We start from the raw sequence: 17,993 nt of genomic DNA, 5'->3' as shown, positions 1-17,993 counted from the left end.
TTTGTTATCGCTCATAGAAATGTAAATTTATCCTTAAAATAGCTGCCTACGTGCTTTGTTTAAAGGGAAAAGGATGTTTATGTGTCTTGCAACTGAATAAACATTAGTTCCATCTCAAAATAATTTCCTGCTGTCAGTTACTCCTTACACTAGAATAACGGGTCTAGGATTCATAATGTACGTTTATTTATAGAACCAAGTTGAAATGTTAGACCTCTTATAAACTCATGCTACCTTGTATATTTGAAGAAGGCTCAAGGCTAAAGTCCAGGTTATTTTCTACTGCACATTTTAGCTTTTTGCACATGTACTAACGTTAAGAGATTCAGAAAAGAGAAGGAAAATTGTAGCATTGGTACAGAGATTTAAGACAAATCTAAAGAACTTTAAAGTGTGTGTTGATGACAAAATTACATAGTAATGGTGCTTCTGATGTGGCTTCTTTCATAGACTTCACTTCTGTATTAATAATTCTATCTCCTTTTTTTTTGTTCCAGGCAGTTCTTGCTGACCTTTCTACTTTAAAAGTTATGCCTCTTCTTCAAATTTTTCTGTTTGCTACTGTCACTTGATCTTCTTCAAGGTCACTGACAACACATCTAGTTTTTCATTAGAAATTAATCATGAACTATGCAAATTCTGCATAAAACCAAAATTAAACTTTGCATATAAGCCAATAAAGATCATGTTCCCACCTCAGTTAAGCTAAGTAGTTTTTCACTTTTTGCAACAATAACTCTGCACACCAAAAATTGCATTGCATGCTGCTGACTTTCAAGAGAGAAGCAATAGACATAACTTCTGCTAACTTAAGCATAATATATATATATATTATATATATATATATAAAATCCTGACTTGTAAAAGGCATGTAACAAAATATGCAATAAGAACTAAAGATGCTGTAATAAACTTCAAGAGGTAATGGAGCTTCTGGGACAATTCTTTTATGTCAGTTTATAAATCTATCCTAGATAATATATTGTTTTTGTCTTGTAAATTGCTCTTCACTCAGAGGCAGGGCTGGGGTAAAATGTGAGAAGACTTGAAAAAATAGCACTTTTAAGTAGGGATTCCAATGTACTTTGATATTTTTAGCAACTTTTCACTCACTGAGGATTTTTTAGAGCCCTATCCATTTTATTTCTGCCTGAAATGTTTCTACTGAGAAAAGTCAAATACAAGTATCTCCATCTGACAATATTTTATTCTCCATTTTCTGAAAGTCAGAAAATTATTGGGGATGTCTTTGCATTTCTCCACCTTCCATCTTTTGCTTAGAAGCCTGACACTGCTAAGACCTGTTGTCAAACTGAAAGAATGCAAGGATGACACCCCAGGCAATGAAGGAAATGAAGGATCAAAACCACATCCACTTTTACTGAGCTTGATTTCACAAGATTTACTTTTAAGGCAGAGCATCTGAGAGGTACCCCAAGTAGACCTTCATTCTAGAACTGAAGACACCATGCAAGGCATCTGGTCTTTTTTTTTTTTTTTAAGAAAAAAATTTTATTAGTGTACATTAATTGTGTAAAGGGATTTCATTATGGTATTACCATAGGTGCATACAATGTACTTTGGTCACGTTTACCCTCTGTTATAGTCCCTTAACTCCCCTTTTTATTCCCCTACCTTTTCCATACAGAATTTACTGGGATTTCTCATGCTGTCTTTGTACTTACACAAGGTGCTTTGGTCATGTTCATCCCCCAGTACCCTCTCCTTTCCTCTTCCCCTGACTCCTACCTCTCAGACAGTCTACCTGTCTGAGTCTGCATGTGAGTGAAAATAAGGGCATCAGTCTTATTTTGGTATTCATAATAAGTGAGGGGTCTTGTTTTATATTACTTTCTAAAGACCTACCATTCCAGTAATATGGGATAATAGTATATTTAAAAATCTAAAACCATTGTCTTTTGATTTTAGAATCAAATTAAAAATGCACTAATAAATTAATACTCTTTTTGATTGCCTAGAACTTTATTAAGTTTTATCAAAGTGTATTTCATGAATTGTTTTTAAAAATGTTATTTTTGGTGGTACTAGGGCTTGAACTCAGGGCCTTATACTTGCTAGGCAAGTGCTCTACCATTTGAGCCATGCCCCCAGCTCTTTTGCTTTAGTTTGTTTTTCCACTAGGGTCCTGCTTTTTGCCAGAGGCCAGCCTCCCATGTAGTTAGAATTACAAGTGTATGCCACCACATCTAGCTCATGAATCTTTTATTTTGACAGTGTATGTTAGGAAATCTATGAAATTTGATATAAGACTTCAAGTGTGGTGAAGTTTGGTATAGCTAGTTTATTTATTGAAAACCTATATTATATACTCTCATCAGGTTTTCGTTGACTTACTGAGAGCTGAGTAAGATTTTACCCTGTGACTGATTCTTAATAAACTCCGTTTTATTTCTTTTGAGAGTGATAAATTCATAACCATATGTTTTACCATTTTATGTACACAAATGTACATTCAACGAGAAGACAGGCACACAGCTATAGCTCTTGTCCCCGTCCTTACTACACCCTGAGAAATGGCAAAAATATTAGGAAGAGAGCGTGTTTTAAGTGTTTGGTATCAAATGTGTAGATATGTCCAACTCTGACTTCTCCATTATATCAATTTTTATAGGCTTACTAAAAAGAGGTAATGTAGTGGTCCAGTACACTACATTGGGAGATTCTGGTCATAGCTAAATTCCCTAAATAATTAGATCTCTACTATCTGCAACTGGAGGGAGGATAGAAGCAAATAGACACTAGGAAATTATTGTATCTACTTCTGTTTATCTTATAGGATTATCTTGTAGGATTTGTAGGACCACATAAGAAAACACATTTGAAAGTGAGCTTCTGGGACTGGCAGAGTAGCTCAAGTGGTAGAGCAACTGCCTAGTGAGCACAAAAAAAAAAAAAAAAGAGAGAGAAAGAAAGTGTTTTAAACTGAGAAGCATCAAGCAAGTATAAGATAATGTTAGGAATTAATTTTGCATGTGATACTTTAAGGTGAAGTGGTAGAAATAGCATAAGATGAATGTCCACCTTTATTAGCATTTGTATTATTTTTCTTGATAATTTAAGACTATATCTATTTCTAAAAATGAATGAACCATGACATAGCAGATCCTTTCATTTGGTACAGGTGGCCCTAGGCAGTAGTTGTGAATCTCAGTCCCCAAATCACACCTTGTAGGCAACCACACATTTTGCTGCTACCACAAACTTCTCTCTACCACATGTTGCTCTTGGATGCTTTGTAAAAACACTGTACTGAGGACAATCAGGCTGCCTTATCCACTCCATCTTTAACTGCACCTCCTCACACTACCTCACTTGGCTTCCTTACTCTGGCACTCTCCCATGCCATCTCCTATCAACCACTGACACCCCTTCAGATCTGCTCCCTCAGTGATCACAAGGATCTCAGTAACCACTGAAAGAGAATTATTCTACCTGTGTCTGCTGGTGCTGAAATAGCTTAACAGGCAAATTACGTTTGGCTCTTCTAGATTTCAGTTCACTTGCTAATGTAATATATTACAACCTTATATTTGCAAGAGCTTATTTAATAATCTTTTTGGTCAGAATGTTTTGATAATACAGTGTTCTAGTTAATTGCAATTTCTAGCTTGTATTGACTGCATAGCACCCCTTCACACTCAGTCTGTGCTCTCTCCTATTTCACAGGGAAAATAGAGACCACTATCTTGATCCCCCTCAGCCTTCTACTTCAAAACTTAATTTTATCCCCCATACTTAATTTTTTCTTTCTTAAGAAGTGTCTAATATATTCCTGCAGTTCTCTAAATGCAGGATTGATTGGGTTGTTTCTATGCTTCTAGTTCTGTGGCATGGCAGGAATATTCTTCACAGCTTGTTCTTCCACTTCCAAACCCCCACACTGATCCATGATCCTGCAGTTCAGCCTCACTAAATTCCATGCTGATCCTCAACCAGCTACAGCTATTCATTTTGTCTCTGCTAAAAGGATCCTCTCCATCTTGCAAGGTTGTACTCAAATCTGCTCTGTTATGAAGATAACCTGGAGCCTATAAGTTAGCTTACTCCCATCTCTTTGTTTTCACAAAACAAGTCACCAATTCATATGGTCCCTATAATATTGAGTGATAGTTTTTTGTATGCATGTTCTGGTTATCACTTTATTCTCAAGGCAGTTTTCATTAGCTCATCCTAGGTGTGAAAGATGCAAGAAGAAATTTGTCCATATGTGTTTGTATCCCCTGACTTGTTCCAAAATTGTTGGGATATGCTTTCCTTAAAACATAATTCTCATTTCAATGTCTCATTTGCCTTCTTCCACAAAAGCTCTAATGACTATTTGGAGTTCTACCCCTTCTGTTATGTGCTTCAGGAAAGGCTGACTCCCACCTCCAAGATCTCTGGGCTGGCCAAGCAATCTTCGCGTATCAGTGCAGTCTGCAGCCAGTGAGAACCAATAGAACTTGATTACAAGACTTTGGTTGAGTCTTGCAGGGAAAACAGGAATGAAAAAGAAGGGTTGCAGAAGTTGGAACTTCTGCAACTTAGGAATGGAGAAAGTGAAAAACTGCTGTTCTTTTTGATCCTCATATCACACTTAAGGCTTCTCCTGGATCTTTTGCTTTTGGCCTGTTGCCCATATAGCTCCCTCTGCTCAGAATGCTTTTTCTTTTCTCCTTACCTAATTCTAACTTATATCTCAAAACCCAACTCAGGTATTGCATCATCAAGGAAGACTGTTCCTCTTATGAATCCTGCTCACACCCTAACTACACAGGTGTTATATCAAGTCACATGTTAGCTGATCTTTTCTGCTAGACTGTGACTACTTGAGGGCAAAAGTGGTTTCATTGCATCTAGATTCTATATTTCTAGAACTCTAGAACCTAGCATAATGTTTGCCCCATAGTAGGCTTAATAGGTGCTTATTGAGTGAATGAGTGATGTCGTCTAATCCAGTTCACTTATTTTACTGATGAAGGAACTTGCTTCGTTCAGAGTAGTAACTTACTTTTCCAGAGTCACACAACTACTTTATCCACCAAGTTCATTTGAGAAATTGTCTATGGAAGTCCAAACATTTTAGGAGAAAAAAGCGCAAATGCTTCACTTATTTTTTCATCTTAGTCAAATTCATTATGCTGTAATTTACGTATAATATGATACACATATAGATCACCCCCAGAGTTCCCCTTGTATCCTTTCCCACACCTACATTCATTCCATAAAATCGCTGATCTGCTTCTAGCCCTAAAGATGATATTTCTCTTTTGTAGAACTTCAACATATGTACTCTTTTGTGTCTGACTTGTTTTACACAGTATAATGTTTTGAGATTCATCCATACAGTCAGACGACCAGCAGTTCATTCCTTGTTACTGCAGAGTACAGCCTTTACACAGACATATATCTTCACTTCTCTGAGTATAATTTCTCAGTCATATATAGCCATGCATTTAGCTTTGTAAAAAAGCTTCCAAATTCTTTACTGAAGTGGTCTACCATTTTACATTCCCACCAGCAAGATACAACAGTTCAGTTGCTCTAAATCCTTAATGATTCTTGGGATTATGTTAATAATGCTAATTGGTGGCATTAATTCATATTTCCCTAGTTACTAATGATATTGAGCTTTTTTCACACTTATTTGCCATTTTGCTTAACAAAATGATTCTTCAAGTCTTTTGTCCATTTTTAGTCAACTATCTTATTAAGATTAAGCATTCTTTACTCTGGATACACTAATGGTTTGAAAATTTCTTTCACCCTATGGATTATCTCTTAATTCTAACTATCTTTTAAAGAGCAGAAGTTTTAATTTTGTTGAGGTCCATTTTAGCTGTTTTTTTCTTTTATGGGTATATTTTTTGTGTTCTATCTATGAAATCTTTGCATAACTCAAAGTTACAAAGGTGTTTTCCTATGTTTCCTTGTAGAAACGTTACAGCTTTAGGCTTATGATCCTTTTTATTAAAGTTTTGAATGAGAGAGTGTGTGTGTGTGGTGCAAGTTAAGGGCTGAGGTTTCTGGGTTTGCATATGGATATACACCATTTGCTAAAATGACTACCCTTCACCTTTTATATCAGCACCTTTGTATAAAATCAATTGGCACATGTATATGTGCTGGTTTCTGGATTTTCTATTTTGTTCTATGGATTTATGCCTTTCTTTATTACAACACTACAGTGTCTTTATTTTTGTAGCTTTAGCATGTGTCTTGAAATTGGGTGGTGTAAGTCCTCTAACCTTGTTTAGCTATGTCAAAATTATTCTATCTTCTTTGCATTTTTAGAATAACTTTCAGAACCAACCTTCCAATTTACACCAAAAGAAAAAAATGTGCTGGGATTCTTATCAAGAGAGCATTCGCTGTATAAATCAGTTTGGGGATAATTAATATCATAACAATATTGAATCTTACAATCCATGAACATGGTATATCTCTCCATTTATTTAAGTCTGTTTCAATTTCACTCAGCAATATTTTGTAGTTTTCCATGTAGTAGTTTTGTATGTTACAGTTCTTACACATATAATGTTGAAATTATTCCTAATTATCCACATTTTATGCTATTGTAAATGATATTTTTAATTTCAATTTCTAATGGATTGTTAATATATAAAAGTACAATTGAATTTTTATATTGGTCTTGTGTCTTGAGATCTTACTGAACTTACTAATTCTACTTCCTTTTTGTAGCTTCTCTAGGATTTCCTACATATATAGTATATCATCAATAAATAAAGACCATTTTGCCTCTTTCTTTCAAATCTGTATATCTTTTATTTCTTTTTCTTCTCTTACTGACTAGAACCTGCAATAGAATACAGAAGTATTACAACTCACCTAATTTTAAGTGAAATTAGGTGAGTCTTGAGTAAATATAGCAAGCATTTAAAACTCTATAACAATGTAATAGTTTTGCAATGTAGGTGCTGTGCTGAGCATTCAGTGCATGTGTAGTTACATGATTGCTTTTTCAGTAATAAATGTAGTAAGAGACAGTACTCCTTCAGTAAATAGAATCTTAGCATCTTTTTCCTAGGGTAGAGAAGAATAATGGCCTTCCCAAAAATGTTTATGCCCTAATCCCTGAAACACATAATGTATTACTTTACATGCAAAGCAGACTTGTTAATGTTATTAAGGATTTTGAGATGGGGAGATTGTACTGGATTATCAGATGGACTCAGTGTAATGACAAGGGACCTTATAAGTGAAAAGGGGAGAGAACAGGATATGGGAGAAAGGAGAGCAAGTGTATGAGGAGAAAGGGATTTGAAGATGCTATGCTGCTGGCTTTGAAAATGATGGACGGGGCCATGTACTAAGAAATACAGGCAGCCTCTAGAAGCTGGAAAGGCAAGGAAATGAGTTCTGCATTAGGTCACACAGAAGGAACTCAGCTCTACTGACACCTTGATTTTAAGACTTTTCCCCTCCAGAACTATTAAGAATAAAACTGTGTTTCTTTAAGCCCCATAGTGTGTGGAAATTTGTTACAACAACAAGAAGGAATTAATCTGTCTCCTCTCAAGTAAGTTTTACATAGCATATTGACTATAACTTATGACAATAAAAAGTTCACTATGCTTCAATGCCTTTTCTTATAAAATAGGTGATCCTACCCTGTATAGTATCTCCATGGTTTTTATAATGATCCAGTGAGATAGGATGTGTAAATGTAGTGTGAAAACTACCTTTTGCTGCTGTGGTGCTAACGGGGAAAAGACCACAGAAAGCTGGACAAGAGCACTGGCTGAAGAGAGATACTAAGGCAAATGTTATCACTGCATCCTAATGTTTCCTCCCATGTGGTGGACTCTCACTGGTGTAATGCTTCTAGCCACCCCAGTCCCCCCCAACACACCCTGCTGCAGGGGAATTAATTTGATTATTGATGGGTTGGGATAAGGGAGTGAGCATGTAAAGCCAAACACCACTCGTGTTTTCTCGGGATCTAGCTGCCCACAGTCAACACATTTTCTGTACTACTTCTCTATTCCCCGAGCTTTACAAAATCTGGATCCCATGGTATGGGACTCAGCAGGGAGAAGGGATGACAATAGTTATTCAATATGCCTGTGACCAAGTGCCTAAACTTGAGGCTTGGATTTTAAAAAAAAATTTTTTTGCTTCATTTTTGAGGCTTGGTTTTTAAAACCAGTCATTGCTGTAAAACTAATTTGCATTCCCTGGAATTAAATATTACCAGTAAGGTGATGTGTCATCTTCATCTGGTCTCGTCAGCCCAGATTTAGTTTTCTCTCTGAAGTATTCCAGAATTCAGGCAGTAAAAAGGGTGCTATTTATTGGACTCCAGATCTCATTAAACAGTACAAGGAAGTTGAAGGTTGCAAAGAAGAAACTATAATAATGGATCATGGACTATAAACTAAAGAGAAATGGAAAGTAGGAGCAGCTGCTGATAAATATGGAAGGATGACTGGATTGAAGTGCCCACCACACACACACACACACACACAAAGTGAAAGCACTTTTGAAGGAAAGATACTTTTGGAGACAAGTAACTTAGAAAGTTAATATTTATAGATACTTAGATTAGAAATTGTGGAGCTGGTGCCATTTTTATTGGTGCCAAGGTGTAATACGTGATGAATAGCTGAAGTAGAGTAGAAGAAAATATTGAAATCTTGAGAAGGCCAAAATAGCAAGAATGCATGGTGTGAAATGAATCATCAACGTACACATTAAAGTCCCAAAGATGCATCACAGGAGTAGGGATAGAGAAGAAAACTGCCAACTGGGCTGCAGGCTGGCTTTCATACAAATAAGGAGGAAAGACCCAGAGACTACTTGGTGACAGCAGCATGGTGGGGCAGAGTGGTAAACCAGATGTGAGTCTCCATGGAGCAGAAAGGGCTTGCAAGAGGGGAGGGAGAATGGAGAAACAAGAGACTGCAGAGAAACTGTGTCCCCAGTCAGATGTTTCCTGCTTTTAGTTATGTGAGGGGTGAAATGATACGATTACTAAAAAATTGGGGTTTTCTTGTTTTTTGGGGGGTGGCACTGTGGTTTAAACTCAGGGCCTCACAGCCTGAAAAATAGTTTATTGATCTCACATTTGGAATTTGGAAATCCAAGAGGTAGAAAGAAATGATTTACTAGAGAGGGAATTACTAGGGATAGGAATTTGGGAGGTAGGAATTAAGTTAAATCAAAGGAAGAAAGTTCAGATAATTGACACCTAGGAGCTTGGAAACTGATGGAGAGTGACATCAACAGGGATGTGTAGATGAACCAATCCTCTCAGGAATCACTGAGCAATAAGCTCCTTGGTTGTAGTTCAAATCATTTCAATTTGGAGCGGGATGCAACTGCTCCCTCAGAAAGCTTCATGTGGTCTAATTGTAGTCCGCTGCTTCTTTAGACAGCAAGAACTATGGATGCTTCTGCTCTAACACTGAATTAGTTTGGAGATTCATCTATTTTCCCTACCCAGTGAGTTTGGTTTTCCTCTCTCCTTTTAGCTTCTCTCTATTCATTTTACCTACTTACACATAGCATGGAAAAAGATTATTTTAATTGTTCACACAAAAGAATCCCTCCTTTTTAGATGGAACCATGGAAGAGCTTTCTTGAAATAGAAAGTACAGATTATCACTAATATGCAGCGTAATTTGCATCCATAACATGTGCAGTATTTCACCAAAGTCTCAGGTGATGGACTGACCCATGAAGGCAGGGAGAAAAGAGATGAAGGTGGGAGCTGAAGGGCGTCGTACTTTTTGTGTTGAGCTTTCATCCCCTAGGATAGGAGAAAAGTAGGTTACTGAGTATTTCATATGTGAGAGCCTAAGGAAAATGGAAAGAACTGAATACAGGTATGGAAAGAAGGAAGATTTGGGGCAGCTAGTAGAACTCTTATCAGAGATCTTGATAATGCCTGGCATTATCAAGTACACAAATGTAAGGTGACACTTTGTGAGGTCCAAGGAACCCTACTGTCTTGGACAGAAGACCAATTCAACACTTCAGCTGGAGGGCAAGGCTAGTGACCTCAGCCAGAGAACAGGAACAACACCCTTCTCGACATTCCAGATTCTTCTTGTCTGTGTAAATACTCAACTGCTGTGTGAAGATACTCCCCAGCATTACCTTTGGATGTCCTCACTTCTAAGGGACCTCCAGATGCCTATTCCATGTGAAAGAGGTCATTGAAAAAGGCGGGGAGAATACTTGACTACACTTTGTCTAGAACCATGTCTATTAGCAGCCTCTGAACTAGAGACTAAGAAACAGCATAACTCTTACAAATATGTTCACATATATTCAAAAAATTTTGCCATACTTTTTGTTTATGCTTCACCAAAATGGACTTGAATCCCAGCTCCACTACTACTAGGTACATGACCTAACCATTCTAAGCCTTAACTTCTACATCTATAATATAAAAAGCAGTGTCAAATAGGGCTGGTTATGCTAAAGATTAAATGAGATGATGCATATAAACATTCAACACTACACACTTTAACTACCAAGAATAAAAGAAACCATTCTTATTCTCCAGAGGTATACAATTAATAGGTACATAGTCATGCAACAAAATAGCTCAGAATAGTAGGACCCATCAAAAGTGCTCTTCCAGTTTTAGGGTTTTCTGATCAATAAATTTGGGGAATATTTTATACTATGTTCTCATGGAAATTTTCACTGCACAGTCCTTAGACATTAGAAATGTCTAACCCAGACATTAACTGTCTGGGATTAACTGTCTAACCCAGAGTTCCTTAACATTGCACATTTATGAACTGGCAACATCTTGTAAAGTTAGTCTTCCTCAAAACACAATTTAGGGAGATTACCACGTCTGACCAAGATGAATACTATGGACTAAATGTGCCCCTCTAAAAATCATACGATGAATCTCTAGGCCCCAGTATGATAATATTAGGAGGCAGGTACTTTGGGAGATAATTGAGTTTAGAAGAGGTCATAGAAGTGGAGCTCCCATGATAGGAATAGTGTCCTTATAAAAAGAGGAGGAGACTGAAGCGCTCCCCTCAAGCATTCACAAAGTGAAATGGTGGCCACCTACAGGCTAAGAGAAGTCATAGAATGAATCCTACCTTCCTGGTATCTTGATCTTAGACTTCGCAGCCTCTAGAACTGAAAAAGGAAATTCCTGTTGTTTAAGCCACCCAATCTATAATATTTTGTTATAGTAGCCCAAGCAGACTAAGATAATGGAGTAACCAGCATCAGATCTACCCTTCACCTGCAGCAACTTAAAAGTCAGACTATATAAATCAGCAGTTCTCAAAACATGGTAAATCAAGCACTAAGAACAATGATCCTTAGACAATTGCCCCAGCTTACTGCCTATAGAAAGTTTCCATTATGTAATATCAGAAGGTGGCACGAAGGAAGAACCTGGTGATTTCCCTGGGTTGAAGATGTGGGATTGGGAGTCCAAAGAGGACAAAACAACAACAGTTTGAAAGAATACCAGAGAGGAGGGAGATTCATACAGAGAAAACAATCTTCAAAATATCCCCTTCAACTATTCAGCTGGGAGTTTTTCTCAGAACATGCATGTAAGGAAATTATCCGAGGCTGAAAAAGAACTGCTCAAAAGGATTAGAGGAAACAATCCCTTGAGCTCACCCAGGGCCAGGAATAGAGCCTGTTCTCACCAGCCAAAATGGAAAACCTCATATTCATGGGGCATTAGATAGAATACTCAGAAGGGTTTTGCCTCATTAGTGGAGAAAATTAATCCTAATCTGACTCTTCTGGTCTCTCCTTGCAAGGGTAAAAGCAAGACTCAAGTGGATTTAAGTGCTTTCCATCTAGCTCAACCCCATTCTACAGCAGAGCTTGAGATTATTTATAAGAGTGCAAATATATCCAGTACCCAACATAAAATTCCCAACACACTTGGCATTTAATTTAAAAATTGTCAGACATGAAAAAAGTGGGAAATTTGTTCTCATAATAACAAAGCAATAAATTTAAACTGTCTGGAAATGACAGAGATGATAGAATATGTAAAAGCTCTTATCCATATGTCCTATATGTTCAAGTAGCTTGAGAAAAATTAACCATACTAAGTGGAGGCAAGGGAGATTTTTTTTTAATATTTTAAGTAGATATTAATATATCTCCCATGCTAGTCTTCTAGAGACTAGCAATGCAGTGGCTGGGCATTTTAAAAGCAGTTCAGACATTTCAGAAGTAAACATTACTGAATCATGAAGCTATTGCAATAGAAACTATTCAAAAATAAGCAGAGAGGAAAAAAGGTTTTTAAAATGAATCAATGGCAGTTGTGAATTTTAAACAACCTTCCATACTTGGTACTTGAGTCTCCAAAGGAAGAGGAGACAAAGTATCTGAAATAAAGGCAAAATTTTCCAAATTTGATGAAAGATGAAAACTGCCATAGCCAAGAAGATCAAATCCCAAGTGCAAGAAACATACAAAAACTATAAGAAGGCAATAATAAATGGGATTAAAAGCCAAGTATGAAGAAAAAATCATAAGAGCAGCCTATGAAGTCCTGTTCTGTAGATAACAAAGTTAAGGATGAGAGCATATATTATTCATCAGATGCATGCAAGCTAGAAGACAGTGGAACAATATCTTTAAAGTACTGAAAGAAAAATGTCAAGCTAGAATTCTTTACCTGATGAAACTATCTTTCAAAAAATAAATGTGAAATAAAGTGTGTCTTCACACACACAATAACTGAAAGAATTCATTACCAGCAGACATATTTTAAAAGAAATGATAAAGAAAGTCCTTCAAGTATAACAAAAGTAGCACCAGAAGGAAATCTGGATGTGTACAAAGGGATGAAGAACCCTGGAAATATTAATTATGTGAAATGTACATAAAAGCTTATTTGTATTTCAATATTGAAATAATAATTTCAATCTAACACACATTAATTGTATTAATATAAATTAATAATTTTACATTAAAATTAACCATATAGCACAAAGAGAATAACAAATTATGAGATCTGTATAGAAGTAGAAGTGGAGGCTGGGGTGTTGCTCAGTGCTATGCAGAATGCATGCTTAGTATGCAGTTATCTCCAGCACCAAAAAATAAAAGTATGCAGTCTGAGGTTATTCTGTCCATTCGTGGGATACTGATTAAAAGTAGACTATGATACATTAGAGGCATATATAAAAAAATCCTTAAGTAACCATTAATATAAAACAGTGAAGAGTTACAACTTAAGTCAAAGGAATAAAAGGGGAACAAAAAAACAGATGGAGAAAATAGGTTAAGATTCAACTACACCAATAATCACATTTAACATAAGATTTAACTTCAAACAGTTCAGTTAAAGCAGAAGTTTTAGATTATATAAAGAAAAACAAACCTAACTTTATACTCCCTTCAAGAATCCATCTTACTACAAAGGGCACAATTAGGTTAAAAATAAAAGGATGGAAAAAGAGCATGTTATCATTCCTCAAAAGTAAGATGGAGAGATTCTGAAGCAACAAGCGTTATCATGATAAATGGTGAATTCATCAATAAGATATAACAGTTCTAAATATGACATGTCATTATTTCTAAATGTATGAAGGAAGACTGACAAGTGCAAGGAGAACTATAGTTCTCCTTTAAATTGGTGATTTAAACATTCTGTCAATTTTTGGTAGAATAAAGAGAAAGATCAATTAGGACACAGAGGAACAACATTATTTTATTATTAACCCACTACATCGATTTATATTTATACTACACTCCATCAACAACAAAAAACACATTTTTCTCAAGGGTACACAGAACTTTTGTGAATACAGAACAGATTTTGAGCCATAAACAAGCCTCAACTAATTTAAAAGGATTCAAGCCATCTAAAGTATATTCTCTGATTATAATGTAATCATATTAAAAATCAGTAATAAAGATAGCTGGAAAAGTCTTGAACTATTTGGAAGCTAGCATACTACTAAAGAACTCATGGATCAAATAATAAATCAAAAATAATTAGGTAGGAAATTACCCAAGCATTGTATGTATATATGAATAATAAAAAAAATTAAAAATAAAAATAAAAATAATAATAATTAGGAAGTATTTTGAACTGAATGAAATAAAACATCAAAATTTTGTAGATATAGAGCAGTATTTACTAGGAAATTTATATTATAAATGCCTACATTAGAAAAATGATCTTAGCTTCCATTAAAAGACTAGAAGAAGCTCAGTGTAAGCAGTGCACACCCATGTAATACTAAGGAAAATGCAAATCAAAGCAATAATGGATACCACCTCATACCTGTCAGGATAGTTGTTATCAAAAAAAAAAACAAAAGTGTTGGTGAGGATTGCAGAAATTGGAGCTCTCATAAACTACTGGTAGAAATAGTGGTACAAACTACTATGGAAAACAGTATGGAGGTTCCTTGAGAAGTAAAAAAAAAAAAAAATAGGCCTACAATAATATCCACCAATCCTCCTGAGTATTTATCCAAAAGAATTGAGGCCAGGATCTCAAAGACATATTTGGTTTCCTGTGTTTCTTACAGTATTGTTTGCAATTCCCATGATATGGAAACAACCCAAATACCCACTGGTAGATAAACGAATAAAGAAAATGTAGCATAAACACAGTGTCGTATCATTCAGTATTAAGAAAGAATATGTGACAACATGGATAAACCTTGAGGACATTGTGCTAACTGAAAGAAGCCAGTGCTAAAGGAAAAATACTGCAAGTTTCCACTTACATGTGGAACCTGGTCAAACAGAAGCAGAACTGTGGATGCAAGAGGCAGGGTGAAATGAAGAATTGCTATAAAACCAGGAAAATGTTTAAGTTATGCAAGATAAGTAAGTTCTGGAGACCTGCTATACAAAATTGCACTTGTCATTAACAACATTGTATTGTATACCTTAAAGTTGTTTTTGGTTTTTGGTGGGATGGAGATTTAACCTCAGGGCTTCTAGGTTGCAAAGCAGCTGCTCTTCTGCTTGAGCCACACCTCCAGCCCATTTTGCTGTGATTATTTTGAAGATGGAGTCTCACAAACTATTTACCCAGGCTGGCCTCAAACATCAATCCTCCCAATCTCAGCCTCTCAAGTAGATACAATTACAGGTGTGGAGCCATGGCTCCCTGCTACCTTAAAGGTTCTTAAGGAGATAGATTTCATGCTATGTGTTCTTACCATATTTTTTTAAATACTAGGAAAAAGGGGGGAAATTAAACACAAAGTAAGAAATAGGAATAATAGAGAAAATCAAACAAAAAGTTGGTTCTTTGGTAAGATAAATAAAATTGATAAACCTGTATGCAGACTGATAGGTAAAGACAAAAATTACTTGTATCATAACTGACAGAAATGGTAAACCTGCATTGAGAACAAGTTTATGCCTATATCTTTGACATCAGCTCGTTTTAGCCTTTGAACTTTTCTTGTTTTATGTTGTGTTGGCTATTCTGGATTCTCTGTATCTCTGCATATTTATGAAGCTGGCTCCTGGCCAAAACCTATGTGTGATTTTTCTGACCCAATTGCAGACAATTACCAAGAATTTACATGACAGGACCCAGGGGAAGAAGCTGCTCTCCCTACCCCAGACTTGGTGCACAGCCATGGCGTTGCAGTCTCTGAAGGGACTCAACATTCCCTGTCCAGCTGCCTGCATTCGGAGGCCTCCTTCAGGTCTCTATCAAGACTTCCTTATCTGGTGAAGGACAGGCCAAAGACACTTTCTCCACTTTAACTCAATACCCAACCCTTTTTCACTCGTATCCCTTTCCCTTCTCTCTCCTCCTGGTCCCCAGGTCCATAATACTGCAGGATCTTTCTGTTTGGGTCGCTAGGCATTATGAAAATTCCCCACATCTGTACTGAATTTCCTGACCCTCAACCAGACCTGTTTCATGGGGAAAAAAAATGTATACAGTGGAGGGAAGTTTGGCCCTTTGCCTAGATTGCCCTCTTGCTTATACTGTAATAGTAGGTGATTAAAGACTTTCTGCTACTTTCATTTTAGCTCAGCTACTGACACGTAGCCTCTCTCTCAGCTCAGCTCTTGACACTAAATTAAACTAAATTATAGAACCAATTTGTCACTTTCTACAAAAAATCTTTCTTTAATTTTGATTGGTATTTCATCAGTGTGAGTAGAACTGACACTAACAATATTATATACCATGAACATGGTATATTAAATTTCACTCAGCAGTATCATTGCAGTATATCTCTGCATTTGTTGTCATTTTACAGTTCTTACACATCCTTTGTTAGAATTTTCTTAACATTTCTTTCTTTTTTCCTTTTGTTTTTCTGAAAGAGGATCTCACTGTGTTGCCCAGGCTGGCCTGAAAGTACTAAATTTAATTGATCTTCCTGCCTCAGCCTCTCTAGTAGTTAGACTACAGACATGAACCACCATGCCAAGTTAATATTCGTGTTTCTATGTGTTATTGTTTAATGTCCATCTCTGATTGATTGCTCATATATAAAAATAACTGATTTTATATACTGATCTTGTATCTTGAGAGTTTGCTAAACTCATGTATTCTAGTAGATTTTTTGTAGGTTCCTTAATATTTTCTATATAAATGATATCCAATAACATATTGAGTACATGTCATCAGTGGATATCCCCATATATTCTTAAAGAGGAAAGCACTAATTCTTTCTCCATTAACTGATGTGAATAGCCAGTTTTTTGTAGACACCTTTTGTCAGGTTAAGAAAGTTCCCTTTTATTCCAAGTTTTCTGAGCGTTTTTATTAGAAATTGATGTTCAATTTTGTAAAAGTGCCTTTTTGGTAAATTGTTTCATTTTTCTGTTTTGGTATGTTAACATGGTCAGTTAGTAAATTACATTTGAATAATTTGGTAGAGTTCTCCTATGATTTGAGTATTTGTCCCCTCCAAAATTGATGTTGAAATTTAATTGTCAATGTAACAATAATGGAGGTGGGCCTTTAAGATGTGATTCAGATATGAGGGCCCACCTTCATGGGTGGGTTTAATGCCTTCATTAAAGCTTTCAGAAGTGAGCATTCTCTATTTGACTTTCTATCATGGGATGATGCTGTAAGAAGACCCTAGCCAGATGTCAACACCTTGATATTGGACTTCCCAGACTCCAGAACTGTAAGCCAATATATTTGTTCTTTATAAATTTCCCAGTCTTGGGTATTCTGTCATAGCAGCAAAAATGCACTAAGATGAATACACATAGGAAAGTTAGGATACACTTGATTCTTTCCCTTTATTTATTGGTTATCAAAGTAATGAGTTCTTATTCTTAAATGATAGTTAGCTTTTCAAAATACGCTTATGAACTCATGGATTTAAACACCATATTTTATGGATTTCAATCCATTACAATTTTGTCACATTGAAGCTCAAGATGCCTATCTTTGGTCAGTGATAACCCCTTCAAGGAGAGAGTGATTCCAAGATGGCGGCTAGAGGTAGGAAGCAGAAAGCGACCCTCCTATAGTGAAATCTTGGAGAGACGCTGGAGACACACTTTGCAGGCATAATCACCGAGAAAAGGCATAACTTTGACTCCTCCACATCTCCAGCCGGCGCAGAGAATCTCCACTTCACATTAAACGGAGAACCGAGGAGGCCCCCGGGCCGCCAGTGGCCGGCGCCCATACGGCTTGGGAAGACGTGGACCAGGTGAGCTTCGCGGTACCGCGGTTCCCCCACAGACAAGCCTGGGCCAGAGCAGCATAGCCCCCTGGACAGACTGACCTCCACCCGGGAAAAAAGAGAAACTGAGTACTAAGCAATAAGAACAGTTAAGACACGCTGGAAAGAGGGTGGGGCGCCCTGAGCGCTGAAGATTGGGGGAAGGGAATCCTTCCCGGGACTGTAAAGAAACGAGCCGGGCAGGCCGGAGAGGCTCTGGCGGGAGCGGGGCGCGCCAGCAACCAGGAGCGGGGACGCTTGTGAGAGGAGGGAAGACCCACTTCCCACGTGAACTGTAAATAAACACGCAGGCCTGACAACGCGGGGCAGTGTCGC

General features: G+C 36.8%; 1 protein-coding gene across 2 annotated transcripts in view; it reads left to right on the top strand.

Annotated features, from left to right (window-relative positions):
* Tbc1d19 (TBC1 domain family member 19) overlaps positions 1-17,218 on the top strand; it is a 151,079-nt gene extending 133,861 nt beyond the window's left edge. For both annotated transcript variants that reach the window (XM_074042503.1, XM_074042504.1), the window contains one exon: positions 498-17,218. In XM_074042503.1, the coding sequence (XP_073898604.1) occupies positions 498-572 (75 nt within the window). In that variant the 3' untranslated portion in view covers positions 573-17,218. The remainder of the gene's footprint in view (positions 1-497) is intronic.
* Positions 17,219-17,993: the final 775 nt, after the last annotated feature.

The sequence above is a fragment of the Castor canadensis genome, chromosome 9 (assembly GCF_047511655.1).
Source record: "Castor canadensis chromosome 9, mCasCan1.hap1v2, whole genome shotgun sequence".
In the NCBI taxonomy this organism is placed as follows: Eukaryota; Metazoa; Chordata; class Mammalia; order Rodentia; family Castoridae; genus Castor; species Castor canadensis.
The sequence above is the reverse complement of the archived record's forward strand: the minus strand, read 5'-3'. Positions and strand labels throughout refer to the sequence as shown.